The sequence below is a fragment of the Aplysia californica genome, unplaced genomic scaffold, assembly GCF_000002075.1.
Source record: "Aplysia californica isolate F4 #8 unplaced genomic scaffold, AplCal3.0 scaffold00452, whole genome shotgun sequence".
Taxonomy (NCBI): Eukaryota; Metazoa; Mollusca; class Gastropoda; order Aplysiida; family Aplysiidae; genus Aplysia; species Aplysia californica.
In genome coordinates, this window is record NW_004797722.1 from 98,961 (window position 1) to 126,541 (window position 27,581).

General features: G+C 39.7%; 1 protein-coding gene across 3 annotated transcripts in view; it reads right to left on the reverse strand.

Annotated features, from left to right (window-relative positions):
• Positions 1-3,137: 3,137 nt before the first annotated feature.
• LOC101856283 (nuclear pore complex protein Nup155) overlaps positions 3,138-27,581 on the reverse strand; it is a 47,988-nt gene continuing 23,544 nt past the window's right edge. For all 3 annotated transcript variants that reach the window (XM_013086287.2, XM_013086286.2, XM_005105093.3), the window contains exons 9-32: positions 27,493-27,566; positions 25,965-26,056; positions 24,604-24,701; positions 23,883-24,032; positions 23,303-23,403; positions 22,164-22,442; positions 21,311-21,373; positions 20,621-20,726; positions 19,212-19,292; positions 16,559-16,773; positions 15,986-16,098; positions 14,822-15,023; positions 14,129-14,188; positions 13,674-13,805; positions 12,814-13,088; positions 11,737-11,887; positions 11,045-11,149; positions 9,338-9,492; positions 8,631-8,760; positions 7,928-8,038; positions 7,038-7,158; positions 6,282-6,392; positions 4,843-4,979; positions 3,138-3,707 (exon numbers count right to left, since the gene is read on the reverse strand). In XM_013086287.2, coding sequence (XP_012941741.1) covers positions 3,462-3,707; positions 4,843-4,979; positions 6,282-6,392; positions 7,038-7,158; positions 7,928-8,038; positions 8,631-8,760; positions 9,338-9,492; positions 11,045-11,149; positions 11,737-11,887; positions 12,814-13,088; positions 13,674-13,805; positions 14,129-14,188; positions 14,822-15,023; positions 15,986-16,098; positions 16,559-16,773; positions 19,212-19,292; positions 20,621-20,726; positions 21,311-21,373; positions 22,164-22,442; positions 23,303-23,403; positions 23,883-24,032; positions 24,604-24,701; positions 25,965-26,056; positions 27,493-27,566 — 3,308 coding nt within the window. In that variant the 3' untranslated portion in view covers positions 3,138-3,461. The remainder of the gene's footprint in view (positions 3,708-4,842; positions 4,980-6,281; positions 6,393-7,037; positions 7,159-7,927; positions 8,039-8,630; positions 8,761-9,337; positions 9,493-11,044; positions 11,150-11,736; positions 11,888-12,813; positions 13,089-13,673; positions 13,806-14,128; positions 14,189-14,821; positions 15,024-15,985; positions 16,099-16,558; positions 16,774-19,211; positions 19,293-20,620; positions 20,727-21,310; positions 21,374-22,163; positions 22,443-23,302; positions 23,404-23,882; positions 24,033-24,603; positions 24,702-25,964; positions 26,057-27,492; positions 27,567-27,581) is intronic.

Genomic DNA, 27,581 nt, shown 5'->3' on the forward strand with positions numbered 1-27,581 from the left:
GAAGAAGAAGAAGAAGAAGAAGAAGAAAAAGAAGAAGAAGAAGAAGAAGAAAGTGGGAGGAAGAGGATGAGGGGAAAGAAGAGGATAAAAAAAAGACATCTTTATTAATATTACAATGCGCATTGAGATTTTTTTTTTTTGAAAACTGAAACCCGCAGCATAAATGCTAATTATTATTATTATTATTATTATATTATTACTATTATCATTATCATTATTACATTATTGTTATTATTATTATAGTTATATTATTAATACTATTAAGGAGTGTGACAGTGATGCCTCAGAAGGAAACAAAAGGACAGTGTTGTACTATGATGAGTTAACGCTAAGGTTAACCCCTATACGTTCTAATACTATCTCTGACCGTCTAGGTTAACACACATTGAAGGACGCGCACTCCTGTTATTCCACAACACTTGAAGTTGAAGTCGCGCTGTTTTGGGGCACTGGGGGATTATTGTTTTGTTTTTTTTTAATTTTATGTGGTTTTGTTTTGTTTTATTTTCTGGTAAGTGTTTTACGGCGCTTGCAACTACATAAGGTCATATGAAGAAAGGAGGTGAAAAAAAAATTTTTAGAGAAGAAAATTTTTCGGCATTGTTAGTGTCAGCTTTCGAACACGGGACCTAAAGATGAGGAGAGGCGAACACCGTAACATCTAGACCACGAGAGCCCCGTGGGACACTTTTAAAAAAGGAGCATAATTTTGTTATTCATACACATATTTCAATTCGTCTTCTTTGTCTGAAATCTAACTAAAAAGACAAATGACAACATCCATTCTGGGAAATAATGCATTGTATGCTGATTTACATTTCTGACCTGGGTATGATGGATCGAAATAAATCACAACATGACCTGTGATCTTCTTTGGGACATAAATAAAATTTCATTTATGTATGTATGTGCATTACGTTCTTAAATATGTAACGCTCCTATTTACATTGTTCGGTTTTTAAAAATAAGATGCAAGACTTCCGACATTAATGTCCATCTCCGATTAAACTTCATTAAGTGGATGAAGAGTCTTGAAAAATCCCATAATAACCCCATACATGACCATAGTTATGGTGCTAAAAGAGTCTTTAACACATATTAGACCTGTTGGGAAAGTTGTAAAATTCAATGTTAGCATTTCTCTGACGCTGAGCTTGAATCCCTCATGTTGTCCAATATCGAAAAGAAAACTCATTCAAATGACCCATGTGCATGCTACTGACATTTGATCGAGGCTGAAGTAGAAAAGATCCACGACGTTCTGGGTGAGCAAGATATGAGAACTGAGAGATAAGCATGTCGTGACCCCTTATATGGAAAGAGAAACTGACAACCAGTAGGAAAATTGGCCTTGTAAATATATTCAAGCCAAGCTTCTCAGCTTCTACACTTGTGGAGAAGCATATTTGCACACACTAACAACATATCCAGCATCTGGGGAAAAAACAAAACAATAAACAAACAAAACCACATCTTGCTTAGAAAACTAAGATAAAAGTAACAAACATGTAGAAAAGTGAGAGGCTCCAAACAACTTTTGACGTTTAAAAAAAATATTTAATTCCATTAAACAATTACATGTGATACACAGAATTTACAACAGTTGATTCAATCAAATGCACCAGTTTTTAACAACAAAGTCATTTTTTACATGAACGATGACAAAAACAGCATAAAACAAGAATTCATCATTAGCTCTTTGGGCAATGAAGCATCATTTTTTATTCTTCAAAGTAACCGTCACACAGCCTATATATATGTGAGGCAGCGAGGCGGAATCAGGCTCTCGTCAATTTTTGGGCATGTAGAGTTATTAGTATCATCTTAAAGTTTGTTCACCTGTCTTTATTTGGATGAAAAAAATATCCATTTATCTTGAATGCAAGTCGAGATATTTGCGAAAGAAGGAGGTAGGGGTCACCTGTTTTCAGAGGTAAAATTAGAGAGCAAATGGCCGTCAAAAATTAGTTATTTCCTTAGCTTAAGAATCCGTGGTAACTGAAAATTTACATTTTGTGTGCCTTTAATCAACGTTTTTCAGAAAAATTCACACAGAAATGAGTTCTTTAATGGGCATGAAAGGTGTTGAGCCAAAAAACAAAAATTCAATAAAAATTCACAAACCAGTGGAAAAATGCAAGTTTCTTCATTTTGATTATTTTGACAAGAGCCTGATTCCACCACGCTGCCTCACATATTTTATCAGTGTGGTGTTCTTTGCTCTACACTAAATTGTCAGGAAAAATTGTTGAGTATGTTAAGTCCAAGGATTTCTGAATTATGAATTGTAGAATATTTCCTATAATTTTAAACTGAGCTATTGACTGCAAGCATTATCAGTATGGTTCTGATTGTGATAGATTTCAGCTGAACATTGGGCAGTTATGGGAAGAAGAAAAAACAACAGAATCTAGCCTTTTATTTTTCATGAAAATGCTATCTTACAAGTCAACAAGGTGTGTGATGCTCAGTAATATAGCATCTCAAGACATAAGAATAAAAACCCAAGCAATCCCGGAAGGAAGAAATAATTTCTAAGTTTGCAGACTGCGACCACCAACCTAGCACTATCCTCAGGGGAGCCTTGTATGTGCAGGAAAAGACAGGAACTTCAAAGCACCAGAAAGCATAATATATTACACCAACATCTGCAGCAGCTTCAATTATTAAACATCAAACGGTGGACATTCAGGGATCATATCCTCAAATGTACTCCAGTGAATTAGACTATAATAACTGCAGACAGACTTCTCTTTCTGGCTGCCTTAAACATAAAACATTGTAGAGAAAAAAAAATTAAGAAAAATCTAGAGCCTTATCTATCTATTTCTCCATGTGCATGTGCTTTTGCAAAATTCAAAGTCTGTCACACCTTGATGACACACAGACTTCAAGTACAACAACAACAACAAAAGCAATATATATAAAATAAAGCCATGAGTGAAATCTTGTTCACATCATGATAAAAGTCAGCACAGCTCTGCAGTTTCCAATAACTGAACAGCAAAAGCTAGCAAGCAATATATACAGGACACCCACATCTGTCTTTCCAGCCACTCAGCCTTTCACCATCTCCAGTTGCACAAAATATTGACCCAAAATGAAATATAAAAAGCTACAACCATTGCCAAAATCAATCTTTTTTTTTTACACACCCAGGGTGGTCAGGTAATGGGCATTTTCCATTTCACAGATATTCATTTGCAGATATTCACTTTCACACACATACATATATATATACCCACTGCACATACACACAGACTTTTCATACTTATCACAACTACCCACAACACAACTTTCAATAATACCCTCAAGCTCGTATGGCATTGAAGTGGTGGTTAGTCATCACACACACACACGCACACACAGATACATACACACCACACCCACACAGATACACACACTCACACACAGACCCATAGATACACACACACATCTTCCAACATTTTCCCACACCACTCTCACAATCTATCCAGCTTGGCTTGCGTAACCTTGAAGCTTGCGGTCAGCGATCGCACCTGGGGGTCAGTGCTGCTGATGGCCTGCAGCTCCACCAGGTAGCTGGCCACAGAGTCCAGGCAGGTCATGACCAGACGCCGGCGGTCCGAGGCTGGGATGTAGCTTGGTTTGTTGGCCAGGTGGTCGATGAACGCTTGCAGCACGGTGAGGACATGCAGGGGTTTGTGGTGGTTCTGCCAGATGATGTCCTGGGGTTATTGAGAAAAACAAAGTTATGCTGAGATGTTTGTTGAGTAAAGAGAAGCACATCAGCATGTGAAGAAAATTAATTAGGCTGAGATATTTCTGAAGAAAGGAGAAGCATGTAAGTACTAGAGTGACTTTAGACTCCTCAGTAAAACTGTGTACCCTTTAAATGATTCTGAACCACCATTAATTTTGTCAAATTCGAAAGTTAAGTGGTTTTAGGTGACCAAGGTGACGAACTTTCACAAATATAATATATAGACTTATAGATGATATCAGTCATTCAATGTTAGGATAAAGCAGAACAGACAGACAAAATAAAACAGATCTACTACAGACACTGGTGGTGCATGTGGGACATAAAACTATTATTACAGTAAACATTTGCAACACAATATAATGTAATTTAGATTATGTTTTGAGCAAAGAAATGTTTACTGACACGAAAAAGATCATTCTGTGCGAGGAGAAAGACAGATAAAAAATATAAGAGAGATTACAGAGGTAAGACCTAACAGTGACACCTTTCGACCACCCCTCCTACTCAGTAGTCAGTTCATCCAAATGCAATGTAAAAGAGAAACACACAATCATATACCCATGTTGAATAAATGTGTCGAACAAAGATGAGTTCTTAAGAGAAGACATCAAGCAATATTTGGTTGAAAATAGTAATGCAGCATGAAAGAAAATTATAGGAACTCATAACAAAGTATAATAGGCTCGACAGGGAGATCATTATGAGAGATAGAGTCTGACAAAGCACAGGAATAAATAGCAGACCCTTGAAAGATACTTTCCCTTTTTTTCTGCTTTTTTATTTATCACAGGTGCAATGTTCCCTCCCTCCCTCGAAGAGTGAGGGCCTGTTTTTACAAAGCTGCATAACGCACAATCAAATACAACTCCAACACACCACAGTCTTCTGCTTCAGAAGATTTATCATCCATTGTGTCACCTCAGACAGATAACAACCAATCTCCTCCACTCCTCTTGGCTCTCTACTTTCCTCAGTGTGTGTCCCACAGACCTATGACTGTCCATTCTCGGACGTTACACACAACTAAGTGATCTTAATTGCATATATGTGGGTGTGAAACGTTTACAAGAAAACCAACACCAGCCTCCTGAGCTTACCTTGGACTTGTAGAGCCTGTCATAGAGCTCGAGGAGCCTGGCCGGGGCCACGCCCACCTCCAGCAGCAGCAGGAAGACCCAGCGGTGGTCCAGGCCCAGCTCACAAGACTTCTGCTCCATGTAGCGCAGGATCAGAGCTGGGGACGACGTGGACACAAACAGATGGGTTAGCAAATACACTCTCAACAGAAAGGCAGAAAGGCTGCCTCTGGGTGAGCAGGTTTGTTTATTCGAGTGAAGAAAAGCAAGTCAACACAATAATGGTCATTTATTTTTAAAAATTTGTCGCTGGTACATTTTTTACGGCGCTTGCAACTGCATAAGGTCATATAAGGGCACTAGACACGTTTTCAGTTTGGTGGGAATTAATTTTGAATTTTGCCTGGGTGCATACTCTTGTCAATTTTGGACTGCCAAGGGATCCTTAATACGCACAACTTACTCACGAGACCTCCAAGATTTTTTTCGCACTTTACCAAGAAGGCTAGCTGTTAGATCTTACCCACCTTAAGATCAGGGGTGTGGCTAAAAGACAGCAGAAAGAAGGAGCAAAATTACTCACTAAATTAAAATCTAAATACTTATCCCAAAGTCAAGTCCATCTAGAGGTCCTATATTTCACACTAAGACTTGATGTATAATGAAGAGTGCGAGTGGTTGACAGGTGCTCTCATGTGGTTTGCTCTTTTTATCCTATCAAACTTTTACTATCCTTACCTCTCCTCCTTTGCTGTGTTTGTTACTCTCTTCTTGTAACACCTCTAATTTTCGGCACTTATATGATCTTACTGTGAGTTGAAAGTGTTGTAAAACTCTTATTAAATCTAAACACAGCGAAGACTTCATTTCAGACGTATACGGTACCTCTACTCTTACTGTCCCAAAACAAGGCTGGGCTCACTATTTTGAACCTCAACGTTTTCCAAGACTTCAATTCAGTGTTTGGTGTCCTGCAATACTCATGACACGCCAAAGATTTGGACTTCACATACACCAAAAGGTACAGCCTGAAGGCCCCAAAAATCCCAAATCACATCAGCTATATCTTTGAGACCTCACACGGGACTTGATGATCCACTGGGCTTATATCCACACTTTTCCCAACAATTTTCTTCCCTTCAAAACATAAAGAAAAGTAATGGTTAACCCGTAAAATCCTATATTGCTGGTAACAGCTGACGTCGTATTTTCCTATTCCACTGGTCAACTTTATTGTTTAATATTAGTGCTAGAAGCAGGAGATTAACTCCAGATGACTCTGTCGTGAGTGGAAAGTATCGGTAATGTCATAAAAGCCGTTCTAATTTGAAACAAAAATAAAAGTTATGGAAGTTCTTCCCTTCGAAACAAAAAGAAAATGAAAGACACAATAACAACCACAATTCCATGAGAGAGCGTCTAAATCTAAAGAGACGTCATTGCCTTATCGTGTGACTCACCAACAGGGAAATATCTTTCCGCGTTGATGTACAACTTGGCTATGGCACACAGTCTGTTGCTGACACTGGTGATCCGGTCACCCTGGGGCATCTGTGCTGTGTTGCCAATCTCTGGGGGAAAAACAGACAAAGAATTGAATTCATGGATTCAGGATTAGCACACATCCCTTTACTTTAACAAGTGTATCACATCAGAGTTCTTCCTTATAGTCAGTGTACAGTATGCTACTGTCTTAGTGCCTATAAATGGCAGCTTGCACTGTATGCTTCCCAGAAAGTTGAGATTGTTTCAGAATGCTATCAGGCCTGCTGAGAAAATAGATTGTAAAGCATTTAGAGCTTGCTGCTGAGTGGGAATTTGCGCTACACGAGTCGAATGCTACCTATATTATCAGTTTATGCCCACAGAAAGCTACCTTTTTGCCTCTCGATAAGAATCGGAGCATATATATCAAAAAGCATATTTTCATAAACCAAAGAAAGCTGTAAGTGTCAGCATTCGTCTGTGAAGGAGTAAAAATGGAAAAATATTTTGCTAAGAAAGAGTACGTCTCAAAGTTGGCTTTGAAAAGAAATGAGCAGTACAAGATAGAAGAAAAAAAACTGAAGAAAAACCCCCAGCTATAAATCAATGAGAATGCATTGAACAAGTGCTAAAACTTACAGTCGTAAAAAACAAAATGATCCAATCCTACAACAGATACAACCATGATCCTTTAAAACAAAACATGCCCTGAAAGTGACAGTTTTCCACACCTTTGCAAATAATATTCTGCCACAAGTTCTCAATGAGAGCTGCGTCATAGAGCCCAGCGCAATGCACAATGGCCAGCTTCACTTCATGAAGGTCAAACCGGTCAGCAAAATCTTCATACAGCTGGAGAGGGAACAAAAAGAGATTACAGTAAAAAGTTGTTCTGAATTCAGAAACCAAGAAGCACGTAGATACAATCGTAAATCAAATGCAGTCAAACCTTCTCTAACAGCCACCTGTACAAAACAATCACCAGGACAAACAACGACTTCCTGACTTGCGTTTTGAAAAATATTTAATAACACTGTACAAGATGTCCACCTTGTCTAAAACAACCAATTTTATTCCTTGACAGTGGGTGGCTATGTTGACAACATCAACTGTAATTTAATTCTCAAATTCCATCATATAAATTGTTTGTATGCTTTAGGGTTTCATTGTTCCAAACAATAATCTGAGTTACTCCGCTACATGCTGAACCCGACCCTGTCAGAGCATTTAAGATTTGGATAATTTGAATGGACAACGGCACAAAGACAATCTCCTTCCAAGTATATGTAAAGGCTCATCCTATCATCAGCTGCACAAAGCAGGTAGCTTTGAATCATGCTGGCATGACTCCTGGGAATTTTCTCATGAACCTTTAGAAGTGCCTGCTCGACAAATACTACCAGCTGACCCTGGGATGTCAAACCACCAGTACAATTCTGTCATAACCACCACAACAATTCTGTCACTGATGCCTCTCCCGACCTGCTAAGAAATACTTCAACACCACAACTGTAACTTCATAGAGCCATCCGGCACCCAAAAATTGAGACTCAAGAGAGTTTTTAAAGAAAATTAAAGCGTATCCTGTCATTTATATGTGGGGTGTTACTTTAAGACTCACAGAGGTAATATCCAATAGTTCTGAATCCAGACGGTTCTTTGCAGCCTCCACATCATGAGAGTTCCTCATATTTGACAGACACTTGTACACTTGCATCTGCAGGCGAGCAACCTTTAAGAGGAAAAAAACAACATAAATAGCTATATTGCAATACATTCAACACATAACACAAAATTTATGAGGAGAGACGAGAAACCTACGTAGCAAACAAAAATTTAAAATAAAAAATAAATCCCATACTTGCATGGGAATTCATGCAACCTTACCAAGGAAAGAATAAATTTGTCCCCTCAATGGGAACATGCTCATAAAAAGACATTGGATTTGGGAGAAGAAAAAAACATTTTTTTCAAATAAAAATAATAGAAAAACGAAAAGAAAAGGTAGAATAATTGGCACATTTGCGACTGCAGGGGCTAGTTGTTTACAGTCCACATTTTTACAGGTGCATCATTACATTCTAAGAAAGAAGCAAACTTTTCTCTGCCAGAATTAGTCTCATCAGCCACAGCAGAAGCCACTAGCCATCATATCCTTTGATTTTTCAAATTCTTCTATTTCGCCGGAGAAATGTTTCTCCTCTGCGGATGTATTGGTCATCGTCAGACATTAACGGACGATCTATTATCATAAAGAAAGAATACACATATTGTACTTGAATTTATATTAAACCAAAAGTGACCGAATCGCAACGAGATCATACTTCCATCTTTTCCTCCAGCTCATGCAGGAACTCGCCGGAGGCCGAGGTGCCCAGCCTGGAGGTGGAGCTTTTGGCGCAGATCACAGCTCGGGACAGATACTCCAACCTCTGGGTTAGGTTGATGTTAGACCTGTGGGAAGAAAATGAACATTAAAAAAAAACCAATATTGAGTTTAGCTATGGGTTTGAGTAAAGAAAAGTACACACAAACAATAATGGCCATTTAAAGTGCTGCAAAAAAAAAAAAAACCCACCCAAAAACCAAGATAGACTGACAAATAACAGAGGGAAAGAAAAAAAAAGGACCTGCCAGTGGCGCCCTCTAATCACCAGCATAGAAAAAACAGGCAAAAAGAACATTTCAGACAAGAAAATGGCCAGGAGTGTGGAAATCTTCAGCTTGCAGATGTAACAACCACTTTTCATAGTAAGCATTTAATATCTCCATTGACACAATGTAGGTCATTGGTCAATCCTTAGACACTCAATATTGCTCTCAACACTGTGACATTTTTTTCCCCTAAAGTTTATTCCTCTACGAGAGAACAGTAAACTGAAGCCTACATCCATCAACAAAGGTCCAGAAAAACATGACATGCACTTGACACTTCCCAAAATCTCTCTGAGCCTCCCCCCCCCCCTTCCCCCCCCCAATCTACTATTACAGCAAAGGAAATCATTTTAACAGGCCAACATCAACTCCTTACCCCTGCCTTTCAGCCAGCTGAGCCAAGATACGAGTCGCTGCAGGGAAATTTTCTGTCTTTTCGTAATGTTTCCACAGCATGTCCAGGGCACTGGTGTTGTCAGTCTGGAGGTTCACTTTCCGACGCAAGTACTGCTCTACATACGGAGTATTCACCTGAAAAAGTAAGGATGATCTCTACATACGGAGTATTCACCTGAAAAAGTAAGCATGATCTCTCCATACAGAGTATTCACCTGAAAAAGTAAGCATGATCTCTACATACGGAGTATTCACCTGAAAAAGTAAGCATGATCTCTACATACGGAGTATTCACCTGAAAAAGTAAGCATGATCTCTACATACAGAGTATTCACCTGAAAAAGTAAGCATGATCTCTACATACGAAGTATTCACCTGAAAAAGTAAGCATGATCTATTTTGAAACATTGGGTGCATGGAGAAATAAAAATTAAACGTAGTCTGGCAGTCACAATAATAAATACGACATTGAATTTAGTTTCAGTTTAAGTCAGTTTTTTCCGGCACTTGCATCACAATTACATCATATATGTGCCGAAAATGAGAGGTTTTACAAGAAAGTAACATACACAGAAAAAAAGGAGGAGAGTAAGATGATAGATGTTTGATAGCAAAGAAGGAGCAAACCACACAAGAGCACCCGCCAACTGCGCACATTGAATTTAGTTTTTAACTTGAGATTAGAGAAGAGATCCAACACAATAATGTCCATTTGGAGTGCTGTGAAAAAACAAGACAAGACACACAGAAACAAGAGGGAAAGGAAAAAAAATAGCACCAACCAAAATAGATATACCAAAATCACTCTAAATACCTTAGTGAACAGATATATTTTTTTATATAGTTTTTTTTAAATATAGTAGAGGGTTTTACAGCGCTCGCAACTGCATAAGGTCATATGAGCGCCAAGGGGTGGGTGTCAACAGAGGTCTTTACAGGGAATCAGACTTATTCTGCTCACCTCTCTAGCTTCAACAGCACAAGGTCTGCTTCGACTATCAAGGCACCGCGGAAATAGCAAGTCACAAGAGAGTGACAACCATACAAAAGAAGTAGAGGCAAATGACAATAGTAAGGATTAAGAAAGATAAAGCAGCAGTTCCCTGTTGTAGATCAGGCACAGTTATGAGCATGACATGAATCAGCCCATTTACAATTCTACTGTGCTTGAACGAGAAATATCCCCTCTTTGGGAATGGCCTAAAGACACTACAGCCCTGGGGGATAGTGAACAGATATTATATTATGATTAGGTGAAAAGCCTTCAAAGGCCATTGCCTTTACTTGAAAAAAACCCCAAAAAACTTCAATTGGAATAAATTAAGTGTGCGTAACAATCTGGGCCTGTATGCACGTCAGAATCGGTTAGCTTAAGTGCGCTTAGAGCTTAAACGCAGTTAACTATACAGGCCCTAACTGCGTGCAAACCAGAACCGGATTTTGTATGCACATCGTGCTAAACAGAAATGTATAGCTAAATGCAACGTGCAAGGTGATATATTTATAGATTACTCGGCAAACCCGCTCCGCTGTCACTGTGTGCTTTCAGACATTTGGTTTCCAACAATACATGAGAGTTTCTAAACTGTGCAGCATGGCGGAGAAAGTCGCGAAAAGGGTCAGAAAAGCGAACTTCAGTGCTGGTACATTCAAATGTCTGTGTCAACTCCCTAAACAACAACCTTACCTCCAGCAATTTCTCTGCATGGTTGGTGGCAAAAAGCCAGTCGTACAGGGCTGCGTGAAAAAGGGGGTCCTCACATCTAAGAGCTGCCTGGAACACTTCCTCTTTCTGTAAAACAGAAGCAGTAATAAAAGAATGCAATTCTAGCACCATCTGCCATGACAAGAAGCTTTCTAAATGAACACAACACTTATCAAGACTTCAAGTCTCAATCTATTGTTGGTGTTATCATACAGCCTTTGAGCCTTTGTCCTTCTAACAACCTGTGTCGTGCAAGAATAGACGGAAGGTTGAGGTATAAGACGTCATATTGCTAAGCAAGCTAATCTTAAATATCTTTTAAAAATAAAACAATCCCTTAGACTAAACTTTATAACAAACTTGAATCCATTTTAGACAAAACAATTTTGCATACTTAACTACAAACTAATACCTTTTTAAAAAATTGAACTTTAATACAAATTTAATCACTTTTATAAATAAAATAATCTCATATACCTAACTTCTTTACCAACTAATCTCTTTAATAAATACAATAATCTCATATACTTAACTTCCTTACCAACTAATCTCTTTTATATGGATAAAACAATCTCAACCATTTGTAAACCCGTTAATATAGACTGGCTGGATAATACACAGAAATTCCAGGCATGCATGCCGTACAGACAAGACATACACACAGACTGCCTTACGTAAACTTCTGCCTGCTGTGGGTCCATGAGCCTGCTGTCTGCTGTGGCCGGGGGTCCGGGCTGGGAGGGGACGCTTGGGGCCTGGGGGTGGCTCACGCTGGCTGACCACAGGTAGCTCAGTGTGTCTGTGATGCACTTGTAGCACTCCATTCTACATACAAGACCAGGATAGTACCATCAAAATCAAGGCAAAGTGATAAACTTTAAGGTTGTACCAAAATTCATACAAGGCAAGATGTCATCATCAAAATCAAGGCAAAGTGATAAATTGACAAGCGCCTGATTCTCCTTGTTTGTTTATTTTAGCAGAGGTTTTACGGCGTTCGCAACGGCATAAGGTCATATATGAGCGCCAAGGGGTGGATGCCAACAGAGAAACCCTTACAGGGAATCAGGCTTACTCTGCTCACATCTCTAGCTTCAACAGCACAAAGTCTACTTCGACTATCAAGGCACCCCAAAAATAGCGGGTCACAAGAGTGTGACAAACATACAAAAGAAGTAGAGTAAAACGACGATAGTAAGGATTAGAAATGAAAAAGCAGCAGCTCCCTGTTGTAGTTCAGGCACAGTTATGAGCATAACATTGTTGGATCAGCCCATTTACAATTCTACTGTGCATTAGAACGAGAAATGTCCCCCCTTTGGGAATGGCCTAAAGACACTTCAGTCAGTGACACATTCAATATAACATAGATAGGTCGAACACAAAAGACTGGAAATCACGCATCTGCCGAACTGGGCCTGCAGTCCCGGGGGTTTTTTCCATCACTACTCCAGATTCGAACCCGGGACCTATTGAACGAGAGGCAAACCACCTTAACCTCTAGACCATGAGAGCCCACAAACTATTATTATTTCGCTGAAAAATACTGAAACCAGAATAATGTAAACATATTAAAGTGTAATCCAACGTCCGTCCTCTAGGTCACGTACCATTTGGAGTATAGCTTTCCAAAGTCCTTATAGAATTGTTTTTCCCCTGTGCCATGCATCAGCAACAAAACGTCACGTGTGACATTTGGTAAAAGAGGAAAAGGAGCAAAAAGCCACAAATAAAGAGAGACAAAAGCATACCTGGCCAGGTATCCCTGCATGCCCTGGATGTCCTCCTGGGGTTCTCCGTTCTGGTAGAAGTGGATGGCCAGCTGCTGAGGGTCCACCTTACGGGCCTCGTTCAAGCCCAGCTCCACAATGCCCAGGTAAAAGTGGACGCTGGCCAGCTGGGAGCAGATGACCGACAGGTTCAGGGGCTGGTTCACGGCCTTCAGCCGACTCAGGGCTTCCTGGAGCTGGTGCTGTTTCTCCAACATGTTCTGGTTCACCTTCGCAGCCTGCAGCAACTCGTTGGACTGAAAAGTCATGGATTTTTTTTTAAAAGTTAAAAACAATCATTTGTCGGTGCAACCATTTTTAAAATAGCATTCTGTTGAAATTTGAATTTCACTTTGATTTTTTTCACACAAATAGGTTAACTGATCTGGCTTTTGATTTTATTAAGCAGATAAAAAACTTTTGCGCCAACGTGAACAAAGGCGTTTTGTCCGCTTACGGTAGCACTGACAATAAATAGGATATAGTAACAAACAAACAGAAGAAAAATGTTGCTGATGTGTCTTCTGAATTCATCACTTACTGAACTGTCCTGACAAAAAAATTTCCCTATTGGCATCCAAGTTCATGTTCTCATCTCATCTAAGAAAAAGATCATACAAACAAAACAAAAAACAAAGAGGGGCGCTAATTATACTAAATAAACCAACAGTCAAACAGAAATGTAGTTATGAGTCTACAAGCTTACAAAATTAATATCTTTACGATTTCCATTTTGTGACTATGTTTTTTCCGGTTGACTCTTCAATAATATCTGTGAAGTTTATTACAGATATAGACAGGTGCGCTTTACATGGACTACGAAATGAGGGCTGCAGTGTTACCTTTGAGCAAGTGGCATCATCAGTACTGTACAGGTTGGGGCACACCTCTCTCAGTTTGGCACTGATAGCATCCACAGTAGCGTTGTCATCCAGATAGCGACTTATTAAACAGTTCACCAAGGTATTGCACATCTGGGGGGAAAGGAATCATTTTAAAATATTTATTTCCTGTTCACCTATGTTTTCACTGGTAAGTATGAACAGGCAAACATCTGTCGGTGGAGATAAGACTGTAGAAACTCATTCCATTTCTCCCCACTTGAGATTCTGTATTGGCCAACTAAAAATCATAAAGGTGTAAACTTTAGCCCACTGCTAGGAACTTGTTTGGGTTTTGGGCTAGAAAAAAACCTGAAAATTCTTCAGTTACTTATCTTTCTCGGAGTTATTTAGACCAGTAGGACAGATGTTATGACAGTTATGATGACATGATTTAAGCCTGGCCAGAAACTAACCTCTTTTCCTCCAATCACAAGAGTCTTGAGTGTCATAGCTCTCAGCTGATTCTGTAATTCCTGTAAAAAAATAAATCCCAAAAAGTAATTTCACCAACACAACAACGGGAACTAGTAACAACAAATCAAAATCAGAAATATGAGTTGACATATTCAATTTCTTAATATCAGAATAGAAGTAAAGGGTAAAGATCAAAATCCAAGATTTGTAAAAGTCAGATTCTTGAAAACCAGACCAATTTGAACAGTTAAATAAGAAAGCACACCTGTGTTGGCATATTCATTTTCTTAATATCATCAGAATAATAGTCCAGGGTAAAGATCAAAATCCCAAGATTTCCAAGATCCAAATTCTTCAATACCCAATATCCAAATTCTTGAATACCTAAAATCCAAGATTTCAAAACGCCAAATTCTTGAATACCTAAAATCCAAGATTTCAAAACGCCAAATTCTCGAATACCTAAAATCCAAGATTTCAAAACGCCAAATTCTTGAATACCTAAAATCCAAGATTTCAAAATGCCAAATTCTTGAATACCTAAAATCCAAGATTTCAAAACGCCAAATTCTCGAATACCTAAAATCCAAGATTTCAAAACGCCAAATTTTCGAATACCTAAAATCCAAGATTTCAAAACGCCAAATTCTCGAATACCACACCACTTTGGGCCGGTTGACGAGCAAGCATACCTGTGTCATGGTGGCGGCCAGTGTGTGGAACTGGTGGTCAATGAGCACCCTCCAGAGGCCCAGCACTTCCTCCACGCGATGCAGCAGCTCCTGAACGTGTTGCAGCGAGATCTTCTCCATCCGCTGTACCTCTGCCTGGAGACACTTCCTTGTGTGTTCGTCCATCCCTCCGTCAAACCGCCCACCTCGTCCCATATTCATACTACAATGGCAAAATAGGACATGCTGAATTAATATCATATAAAAATACATGTACAATTAACATCTTAAAAAAGCATATGTACAATAAATATCTATAAAAGCACATGTAAAATTAATATCACATAAAAGCATGTGTCAAATTATTACCACAAGAACTTTGGAACACAGACTGGCCAGTATCTACAAGCAGTGACAACTACAACCGGAGAAACAAGCATAAGTCTCATGTCTCTCACCACCAAGGGCATCGATCTGTCAGTCACTTTGACAGTCTGTCACTTAGCCTAAGTTTAGTTTTAGTAGAGGTTTTACGGCGCTTGCAACTGCATACGGTCATATGAGCGCTAATGGGGGGATGTCAACAGAGAAGTTCTTACAGAGAATCAGACTTACTCTGCTCACCTCTCTAGCTTCAGCAGCAGAAAGTCTGCTTCGACTATCAAGGCACTCCGGAAATAGCGGGTCACAAGAGTGTGACAAACATACAAAAGGAGTAGAGGGAAATGACAATAGTAATGATTAGGAAAGAAAAAGCAGCAGTTCCCTGTTCTAGTTCAGGCACAGTTATGAGCATGACATTGTTAGATCAGCCCATTTACAATTCTACTGTGCACTAGAACGAGAAATGTCCCCCCTTTGAGAATGGCCTAAAGACACTTCGGTCAGTGGCACTGCCCCAAGGGGGTACTTGGCCTAAATGGAAGGGAGGAAGGAAGGAGGAAAGAAAGAAAGAAAGGAAAGAAAACACTAAATTCACTTACAAAGTAATAAAACTTTTCACGTAGGAGCTGTTCTCAGTATTCACATCAGGACGTGAGCTTTACCTGAGAATTAAGCAGCTGTATCAAGCACTAACACAGGCAAGCCATCCTCACAAACAGGGGCACACAACCATCTGTACAGCACAGCAAAACAGCCAAAGGAAAAAAAGTTCTGTCTACAACAACTGCTTGCAAAACTTACGTGTCTGCCTGTGAATCCAGATCAAACTTGGAGTTGAAGTCCACAAAGTCAGAGAGGTCCCTGACCAGCTTCAGAGCTACGCACAACTCCTCTGTGTTGAATGTGCTGGTCAGCTGAAGGGGGGATGGCAAAAAAGTCATTGCCGTGAATTTGTTTGAGCCCTCCATTCGAAACCTACTTGACTTACTACACACATCTCTGGGGTCTCCACTCAAGGTGGGACTACATTTGGATAATTGTAATGTCATGCATGAAAGACACTTTTAACTTTTTTTAAGAATTAGGGAAGGGGTCTCATGTAGATTTTTTACACATTTACATGCTACAAATAGGGCATAGACATAAGGAGCACAAAGGTGGGTGGTCTGTAGGGCGAGTCCTTGACGAAGACACTTTAATCTTTACGCGTAAAAAAAGGAGCAAACGCCCAGCTTTGATCTCAGTTTGAGCTGTTATATTGGTGACCGCTATACATGTCATCTTTTTTTAAAATTCCTTAAAACCTCCATAAACTAATTTTTTCCCATCTTTGGTTCACTTCTAAATTCAGTTTCAAGAGTGCTCAAAACTCACGTAAGTAACAGTGCCCTGCTTAGTGGCGCACACAAACTCTGTGCAGACCGGGAAGTCCCAGAACGGTCGAAGGATTCGGCTCAGGCAAATGTAGATGCCGTTGTGCTTGCCGGAGTACATGACATCCTGGCCGGGGCTCGAACCCTGGCCCATGGTCTGAGGCATCTGAGCCAGCATGCCTGGTGCTGGAGTTGACATGTGGAGGGGCGGGGCATCTAAACATAGAGATGACAAAAGTTTTCAGTTAAATGTATCGAGAACCCATCAATGTATCAAGCACCCGTCAAAGCATTAAATATAAAAGCTAAATATATATTATGCTGACACGAAGAGAGAAGCCCACATCCGCAGTGGAAGTGGAGTTTTTAAATATTCAAAATGTGGCAAACTTTTCTCTGCCATAATTGGTCTTCATCTGCCACAAGTCATCTTAAAATCTATAAATTCTTCAAATTCTTCCATTTCACTGGAAAAGTATTCATGGTCAGACATTGATGAACGAGCTATTGTCAATATAAATTACGGAGGTCAGTAGCTTCACTCCTGCTTCTCTAGTCAAGCCAAGCCATGTGTGACAACAGAATAGCTGACATACTCCATACATCATTGTTCCTGCATTGGTAATAAACTTCAAATGTTCGATTTTCATCACAGACAGTAGCATATATAGTAGAGAGTAGAGAGGGACAATTTCAATCGAGGTATTGTGAAAGATCACCGAAATTTAGTTCATTTCTAATTTTAACTGAATTCTGGGCAAAAAGAAAAGTCGACAAATTGTGGACTGCATGCCAGAAAATGTCTACCTCCATCAAGTATGGGAAATTTTGAGTATTACATGGTTCCTGTACTCCACCAACAATATAAGAAAATATACTGTGGAACACTGGTGTCTATGATCTAGCAAATACGCATTTCGCATAGCACACAGAAAATGTTGATTCGATTTCCATGCAGGGAGGTTTTTATTATCTCATCCGCTCGGACATTGTATCCCCTCATCCTGGGTTCTGCGGAAACGTAAAAGGCTGAAGTCTATGACAAGTCAGGAGCTGTAAGGCTTGAGGGCAGGCTTGCCAACTTTTGAGACACAGAATTCAGGAATTTTGATTGCTCCTGAGCGCCACAGACACCCACTTCTGTGATAGGCTACTAAAAAAACCCACCCATACCACAAAAACAGCTCAAACAAACCAGTGGAGAAACAGAGAGAGAGAGAGAGAGATGAGAATGTAACAGTACAGCTACTACACATATTCAAATATTCCTTCGTCCTCAGCATTTCAATGCCTTTTTAAAGAAAAAATAATAATTTTTTTAGGGGGCGGTGGGGGTGGGGGGGAGACATTGCGCGACGATGGCAATTCTGGAATTTCGTGAAAAATTCAGGAAGGTTGGCAAGCCTGCTTGAGGGTGAAACCCCAGACGCTCTCTGGCAAGCCAGCCGTAACTAACTCAACTTCCCATCCCCGTCGAGCAGCCTGGGGACCCCTGCACTGTGGCTAGGAAGTACCATAGCCCTGCGAGGTGCGATGTGAGCAATGAACCTTCGGCCCGTAGAAGGGTCGGTACACATCCACCATTATGGTAGGTCTGGCGTCACAGCAGGCCGACCTGTTCATTCAGGAACTCACTGTCTACATCTTCTTCCCTCCCTCTTGTGGGAGCTCTACAGATGGGGCATGGTACCCACAGACTGCCAGATGACTCATCGTGAGATGTCTCCGCAGACACAGAAGGCAGTAACAAATGGGCTGCCTGGAAACACATGACGTCCCTACAGATATCCCTGCAAATGCTCGCTGATCCATGACGTGACGATCCCGGCTTAGTAGATTTGGCCATCCCTTGGGTTATTCTACTCCGTGAACAGAAATGTTAACAGCAGATAGCCAGGAGATAGCAGGTGGCGAGGATTGGGCAAACGCAAACTACGCTTGATGATGTAGACGACTCGCTGTGGAAGGAACCCATTACCCCTTGCTCAATAGGACCCCTTACTGGACTGCTAAGACGATCACTGGTAAATGGTTGCACTTTGTGGCTCTCATCTCTCAGACCTACAGTGTGCCTACACCCCCTATAATTGTCTATTATCTAAGAAATCCCTCTGAAGGTCCATGGAAAACAAGACAGTGAACATTGCAGCTTTGTTCTCTTGTGGCAAGATGTTTGGGCACAAGCCAGTGTCAGGACAAGACTATCATCTGCCTGAGATCCTACAGGGATGCATACAAGCCTTTACAACCCCCAAACCAATGAAATGCCTCTACGACTTAGGACATGTGGTTTATTGAGGGAGGCATTGCGCTGCCAAGAGCGAAATGCTCACAGCTAAAGGGACTTGAAAACAACAACAGCAACATGACAAGTCAGCAAGACTGGCAATAATTCACAAAGAACATTATTTATTTTATTTATTCCAGGACAGTTTTAGTTATGAAAATTTTACAGCACTAGTAACATAATTAGGTCATATAAGCGCTGAAGATGAGAGTTGTTACAAGACAATATCATACAAATAAAAGAAGGAGAGATAGTACAATAGATTGGTGGACAGTAACAGAAATACTAGGAAGAAATAGGAAGAGCAGAACTCACTGCTGCAGTGTTCAAGCACAAAAACAACAGAAGAGAGGGGGTGAAAACTTACTGTGGACTGGGGAGCCTGGCATGAGGGAGGTGCCCATTGAGCCTGGACTGTACATGACAGTGCTGGACAGACCACCGGGTCCTGGGGAACAGACGTCAAGCGGTAAAAAGACTTGAAGATCTCAGGAGAATATTGGCATTAGTTATAGCAAAAAATATTGAGGACTATTAACTTTCTTTTACATTACATGTTCATATGGGCCCGTCATTCTGTTCATGTACAACTGCTGTAATAAGTGACTTAACTCTGTTTATCCTAGCCGTACCCCCACGGACTCTGTACCCGTCATGGGGCCGCCGCGCCGTATGAGTTGGAAGTCAGTGCATATATTTCAAAGTGCTATATTTCTTACATTTACTCTTAGGTTTTACGGAAGTTTGGCAGTTATGTTAGAAATTAAATGTAGTTTTTGTAAATGTATGTAGTTATGAATTACACCAAATGCACAATGTAGATTTTTAGGTGTATTCCACCCTCCAACGTGACTCTGATTGCCGCGCTCACGACGTCCCATTGGATTTTATAGATCTAGACCTAGCCCTACCCATCGATACAGCAAGGATTCCAGTACTGACCCCTTCACCATGATCTGAATCGCTATTAGATGAGTCTAAGTCCTGTTTCTTAACATCCACAACAGAATTTACGTACTTGTTTCAGGGTCACTTTCATCAAATTAGTAACATTCCCCCTCACAACCCAGCCCAATTTTTAAAAGTACTCCGTCAGTCGTGAATGTGCGTTTTCGAGACATCATTCAAGCTTCTACACACATCAAAAATAAAGAAACTGCTGTTCATTAGAAAATTTAAATATTCAAACATTGTCGTATTTGCGTATTTTGGGAATTACAAACAGAACTAGCTTCTTTGACGAGACCGTATAGCTGTTTCGAGTATACTCGTAGCCCGGACCGGTCCATGTTATGAATACACTCGTAGCCCGGATAGAAAGAGTAAAGCTGTTACTGATTTTTTTAAAAGTATAAGTGGAAAAAATAAAACACGTCACACAAGAGATCAAAACAGGCACACAAAAACAAAATGACTAATGCCATTTTTCCCCAGTGCTCTTCGAAATAAATGGACAAGTACAATCTGACTAGAGTAAACTAATATTGCATTTTATTGACAAAGAAAGAGGGGAAAAAAAGATTTACAGCCCTTACAACAAAAATCCTTAGCAGCAGATCCTAGTACTGAAAGAAAAGGTAAGACTACACAATTTCCACTTTTCTCAGCATTTTAAAACCCACAAAATTATGCTCAACTACTGAAGATGTCCATCTGTGGACTTCTCAAATTTGAACAGTTGTCATATTGAATGTGTTATCCCTTGAGCCTTTTGACTTTTTACCACTATGACAAGATTGACTTGAGGGGAAAAACATGACAAAAAGCAGTACGTACCTGCACCAAAAGATGTGTTGTGTAAACCTGGGGGTCGAATCCCTGAGAAATTGTACTGGGCCTCTCCTCCATACATGAAAAATGCCATTCTTGCCCAATCACACACCTGTAGAAAGGTTGATGAAGAACAAATATATAGCAACAGTGAGTACAGTCAATCCTGCTCTGATGGCCACCTGTATATGACAATTACCTGATGAAACAGCCACTTTCTATTGCGTATTATTTACAATATAATGACACTATGAAAAATGTCCACCTTTCTAAGACAATCACTTTTCTCCCCTACAATGGCTAACTATCTTAGACAATTTTGACTGTATAAACCCCCCCCCCCCAAAAAAAAAAACAATAACAAGATAGGCTCAATAGTCAAATCAAATCAATTTCAACCCATATAATTACTGAACTTAGCCTAATGTTTTTTTCTTGCGGTTTTTACTTAAGAAGTTAACTTTTCGAAGACTATTTAATAAAAAGAAAAAAAGAAAAAGACCTTGTAACAGTTATAGTTAACACAGAGGCAATAAACATTACGTTACTTGATACTTGTCTTTTAAAAAAGTTATCTTGTCTATACTATGCTGTGACAGCATGCCATTCTTCACTCTCTTAATACCAAAGTCTCAAAGATTTAACATATCACTTGACACTTTTTTCTTTACACATTGAAAATAAAGAGTTCCTTACCTCTTGGTCAGCTGTTGATCTAGAACACGCTAAAACTAGACATGTGGCACAAGCTTGGTCAATCTGGAGACAAGAATGATTTGAAAAATTGAATGACACTATAGCACCGACCCATGACAAGAGTAACGACAATTTGAACTATGGACAATAATATACATACTCATAAACCATTATTAAAAGGTGACCACACTCATAAACTGACAGCAAGGGTACATTACACTGGAGAAGCAACACCATTAGACAAGTTTTAATAGCATGCTCAGTTCTGAACACAAAATGACACAAAAGGATGGGAAACATATAAAACAATACATCACAGTATGTATTCATCTTGCCCAATAGGTGAAAAGTTGCGACAAAAACATAATGGCGTATGCAGGCAACCCAACTTTTTCAAAGCATAATCAAGGACTTCAAACATTATAACATCAGATTATACAGTAACAGTGGAGTGGTGGTGGCTATAATACCCTCTCAAATTTTCAACAGCTAAACTGAGACAGTCCTGAGACAACTGGGACAGCCTGCATCTACAAAGGTACATTTTTACCTCTGAAACCACACGATCCTCACCTCCTTCCATAGCAAATATCTCGACTTCTATTCAAGAAGGATGGGTATTATTTTTATTGAAAGTAAGACAAATTAACAAGTTTTAAGATGATACCAACAACTCCACATGCCTAAAAATTGACAACTACCTGATTCCACCGCATCGTGACATACATCTTTTTCTGTAGTTCAAACAACTTTTATCTGTTGTATTAGTAACTAAACTATTTTTCTAATTTGTTAATAACAAGACTCTTCTAGGCTAAGAAAGAGGGGAGAAATGCTGGACTATTCTCTTCACCTTGTGCAGTCTAAAGAAAGCCTTCACTTGCTCAGCATCTGGGCCTCCACACTCGATCATCAGCATTTTTAGCTGTTCCACAGGCCTCAGCTTCTGGAGGATGTGAACACCCTGAGCGCTGAGGATGACAAAGCGACGAGGGGGGAGTGCATGCTGGGTGACCACGCTGGGCGGCTCGATGGGCGACCGCTTCCCGCCAACCGTCAGCTGTCTCTGTGGCTGCGACCGAAACGTAACCTCGTCAATGGCCCAAGTCTTGCCTCCAACAGGCAGGGTTGTCTGGGAAAAAAACAAGAACAAAATCTGTATTCAGCAGTGCCATCAAAATGAGGTGCATCAAGAATTATGGTCTACACATGAAGTAGAGTTGCAGTTATCAGAATGACAGTATAATAACATTCACATTTCACCAAGAACAAATCAGTATAATAAAAACACAGAAAAAAGAAGCAGAAAAGCAGACCACAGAAAAGCATTCACCACTACCCCCAGAATTGTACCCCAAATGCAAAGGTAGACATCCGTCTGAAATTCGTGTGGATATAAAATTAAATTCAAAAACTGATTACCATCACATTGCATGGAAGAGTGGGGAACTAAAGAAAGGGGACAGTAGGAAAGGAAGAGGAGACAGGTCTTAGGGGAGCTGAGAGAGGTTGTAAATGGGGGCGTAAATACTATTTGGATCATTTAGGATGCGGGCTTTGACGCTGCCTGTCAGGGCCAACCTGGGTGAGAGGGATACAACATCCAATTCAGGTTTTCTGAATGCGACGACAAAGCACCAAATCACTACACCACAGACGGCGGTACCTATGTCAGGTATCTCATAATGAAGGAGAAATAAAGTATTTGATGTCATATTTCAACACATAAATATAAAACAAAACTAAGACAGTCGAACCTGCTGTAACCACTACCTGTATAACACAATCACCTGTACAAACTACCACCTCCCGTTTCTCCCCTCGCGTATTTTTTAATATTATACTGAGACTGTGTAAAACGTCCACTTGTATAAGACAGAGCTACTTTTCTCCTGTGCAATGGATGGCCGTCTTTGACAATTTCGACTGCACTTCCAGTTATTCAATTGATAAACGTTATTCCTAAGCCTCTGACCTGATCGTAACACTTACATGAGCTTCCATGAGCTGCTTGTGAAAAGGAAAAGAGTCTGAGCTGATGGTCCACAACAAGTCATTGTCCTTGGCTTGGCTGGCCACAAGGAGCAGTGTGCCTGGTGAAGAATTAATGGCATTATTTGTTATCACATCTGTTGTCGCCTCGAACACAATGTACAAAACTGTTGGTCTGTGACAACAAAGCAAACAAACAAAATTAACAAAGGCTTGAACTTTTAGTCACTCATCATTATTTGTTGTGGGAAGAATTCATCTGCAGCTGAAAGAGAATCCTGGTCTTTCTTGCAACTTGGCCTGTGTTCTTGTCAAAATTAATGTTTTCTTTCCCACAAACATTTTGCTCCATGTCTTTAAAAAAATTGACAATTTGACAGAGCATGAAACATATACCTTTGATAACAGACACAAAAGACAGCCTTTTCAGATTGTGAGAATCCGCATTCTTTAACCACCTACAGAGTGTCGTATCTTGTACATACAAATTGTGCCACTAAAGCAGCTAGCTTTTTTTGCAAAAAGAACATTATGCCAAATATGAGAGGAGAAAACAAAATCATTGGTGTCTGCAGCTCACCTTTACTGTGGAAAGCTGTGTGAACATTAGCGGGCTGGGGAGTGGAAGTGGCGGAGAATCCTGGTGGTAGCCGCACGTGGACCAGAGACAGGGTACTAGGTCGGCGAGAGGACTGCTTGAAGGGAGCAGTGGTAAAGTACAGCCGTACACCTGGGGAAATGACATCAAATATTTTTTATGCATTTGAAGTTTTCGTCTAGCACTTCACAATTTTGCTTCATAAACCTATTGGAAAAGAATTTGCACAAATCGAAACGAAATTGGTGATTTTTAAACGAATCAGCACTCTTCTGATCAAAAGTAGAATCAAACAAGACCAAATTAGCAAGTGATGGAAAAAGAAAAGACTACATCCAACAGTGGTGAAAGATGACAGATTAAAAACAAAATATTAAAAAATATCCATATCTTCATCACTGTCATTTCATGTAATTTTCTTCAACTAGGTTACTCATAATGGATGCAAAGTTGATGCAGTTCAAACCAGAAAAATTAAACAATTACAACATGTGAAAGTATCTGAACATCAAAGCAACTAGGGGACCATTTCAATTTTACCTCTCAACAGTAAGTTTTTCAGCTTAACCTTTTCCAAGCTCATTTCCTTGATTTGTCCAACTTTAAAAAACGAGATCTTGGAATGAAACCCAGTATGAGCATGTCTTCTCAAAGAGCTACTTTCATACAATATTTTGTTAAACTCATTCAACAAAAGACATACCTGACTCTGTCACTGCCACCAAGTTGACTGCCTCTGATTCAGACTCTGCCACAGCTGCTATGTACACAATCGACTTGAAGTGAGACTTCTCAATGTTTCTGGAAACAGAATGACAACCCAGATCCAAATCATAAACATAAATAGTCGCTTTTAAGCACAAACGGGCTATCCCAAAAAAAGCTGTTTTGAGAAAATCGAAGGTAAAAGTTTTTGGACCCTTATACAGTTTCTTTAAAAGACAAGAAGAGTCTCTTTAACCAAACAAATATACACACCAATGAAACCAAACTGCTCCTATAGGTAGGGCAATTCCCACTTTTGCTGTACGTCAAGAATTCGGGAATCCTTCAAAATCTTGTTTACCTGTTTGTCCTTAAAAGCGACCATGTAACTCAAAATAGAGAAATTTTATTCTGAGCTAAACATGAGCCACATCAAAAATATAAAACCAGGTCTTGGGCTGAGTTTAACATTTCCTACTACAGAACTCAGGGCCGTTCCAGGGCAAGGGACATCCAAACTATCACCAATGTCTACCATAACACAGTGCCCAGCTGAAACAACTCACAGAACAACCATCACCCAATACACCATCAAACCCAGGAGGTCAGACACAGTACTGTTTGGTTCCAAATCATGGAAATAATATACATATTTCAAATCCTATTACTTTGCCTTGCTTTTGGTCCTTTGTTCTTTGTTTTGCATTAACTTGTTCAGTCAGTTGTGGGTAGGAATCAAACACTGGCAACAGAAATGACTTGTGACCGTGGTCAAATGTACCACCCACCAAAAAAAGACAGATGTAATATATTATATTCAAAGGAGACAATGGTAAAACCAAAACAAAAATGAGATCCCCCGAATCAGTCATTGACAGATACTAGTCCCAACAAAATCTTATGGAGGGAGTAAAGGTTTGGTCCCTCAATTCTGAAAGAAAAATTACATGATTCCTTTCTTTAGCAGACTTATAGACTAATAAGAGTTCATGATTCCTTTTCTGACAAGTTAGGTTTAAGCTTTAGTAAATATTTTACAACATTTGCAACATAAGTTTAGTAAATCATACAAATGCTGCAGAACCCCCCCCCCCCCCCCCCCCCCCCCATATAAAGGAGGAGAAAAGATAAGGACAATCGATGTTTTTTTTAGTTTTCTGTTTTAGTAAGCATTTAACAGCACTTCCAATAGTTAGGTCATTTAAGTGCCAAAGATTAGAGTTGTTTCAAGAGAGTAACAAACACAAAAAAGGAATACAGATAAGGGCGATAGACGTTTGTTACAAATAAGGAGCAAATCACACCAGAGCACCAGCCAACCATCCAATTTTCTGACTTGCATAAGAACTTAAGACCTACCTGGCAACGTTCCCAGCAACGCTCATGATGCTGGCCTGTGACTGGGATGCTATTCTTCCCATCCCTTTGCTGTCTTCACCCAGGTCAAACACCTGTGAAAGATTGCATTTTACAATGAAATACTGTGAGGTTTTGAGTGGCTGTTTTTCTTTCTTCCTTATTATCAAACACTCATACAAGGGTCACCACTCATGAACCATGTACACAGGACTCAGGCAAAAATATGAGTGCTGGGAGAAGAAGAATCTTATACAAATTAGAGGGACCTACCTACAATTGACTTAAAACAGTCTCTTTACTTTGTAACAGACCTGATTAGTACATAAAAAATAATTCACAAGGGACAATCAAGTACTGAAAATGGGTGTCCATGTTTTCACAAAGGTCAGTAACCAAGACAAAAGACAAAAGGATGTATGAATGGGAACTCATTGTATGAGATCTTTGTTTTTCTTTTTAACTCTTGTCCTGCTTCTTGCGCCGAGATGCGAATCTTATCAGCAACCTATCACTTTGGACATTCCGGGCGGGCCGCCGGGGTCACTCAGTGTGTACTGTTGGCGTACAGCGAGCGGGCCTGAAAACTTCTTTTCCCCGCGAATCCCGAGGTAGTGTGTTCATCGAAGATGAAAATAACGCTCTATCTTTTATAGCTTTCTATTTATGAAGTGTTACGAACACATGAATAACAGCCTCTTATAAGCTGTGATAAGACATTACGAGTAGTTATGCTCATTCGAATAACCTTTTTAGACGCTCTTGTTGTTCTGAATGATCTGGGGTTCAAAAAAGGATAATATAAGTCAATTTCCGAATGTTTTTGCTCTCAATTTGTTCTTTTTACCTGCACAATGGTATTCAAAACTATCAGGGCTAACCGGAGCTGAGAGGGAAGCAACATCACAGCAAAAAGATTGAGATACTCAATAAAAATTTATCTCCACTCAGGAATCCACCTCGGGTATCTTGCATGCAACACCAAAGCACCAAATAACTACACGACAGCAGCCGGTTTGTCTTTAGAAAGTTAGTAGTGGTAGTATAGGGTTTTACAACGCTCGTAAGGTCATATGAGCGCGCGAAACACAAGTTGTTTACTTTCGCAAAAGTTCACTGCACGATTGGTTAACTATTAGACTTTAAAATGCTAAAATATTAAAATTCGGTGTAAATATATTTTCCATTTAAAACAACTGTTATAAATGACAATAAAAATTTTAACTTTAGAAAGTTAAAAACAATTGTATAGCACAGAAAATATTACACAACAGGTATTGAGCATGGGCGTTCTAGATATACAGTAAAATAAAACTGAAAATGTTTAATAACATTAATGCTTAACATACTTGAACTAAACATGCATTCAATACTCAACAACAGCTTACTTTGGCACTCATTACTTAAAAGACTCCAATAGATGTTGAATGAGCAATCATTCAGACAAAAATGGTTAAGAGAATTTATAACTGATTCTGAACAGTCAAAGGTATTACGGGTAACCAATAGCCATGCAGAAAGAGAACAAGACCTGGATGGTTCCCTTCTGTGTCCTAGCGTAGAGGATGCCTCTGGAGTTGTCAATGCTGATCTGTACAAGTGGGTCTGGAAAGGACAAGA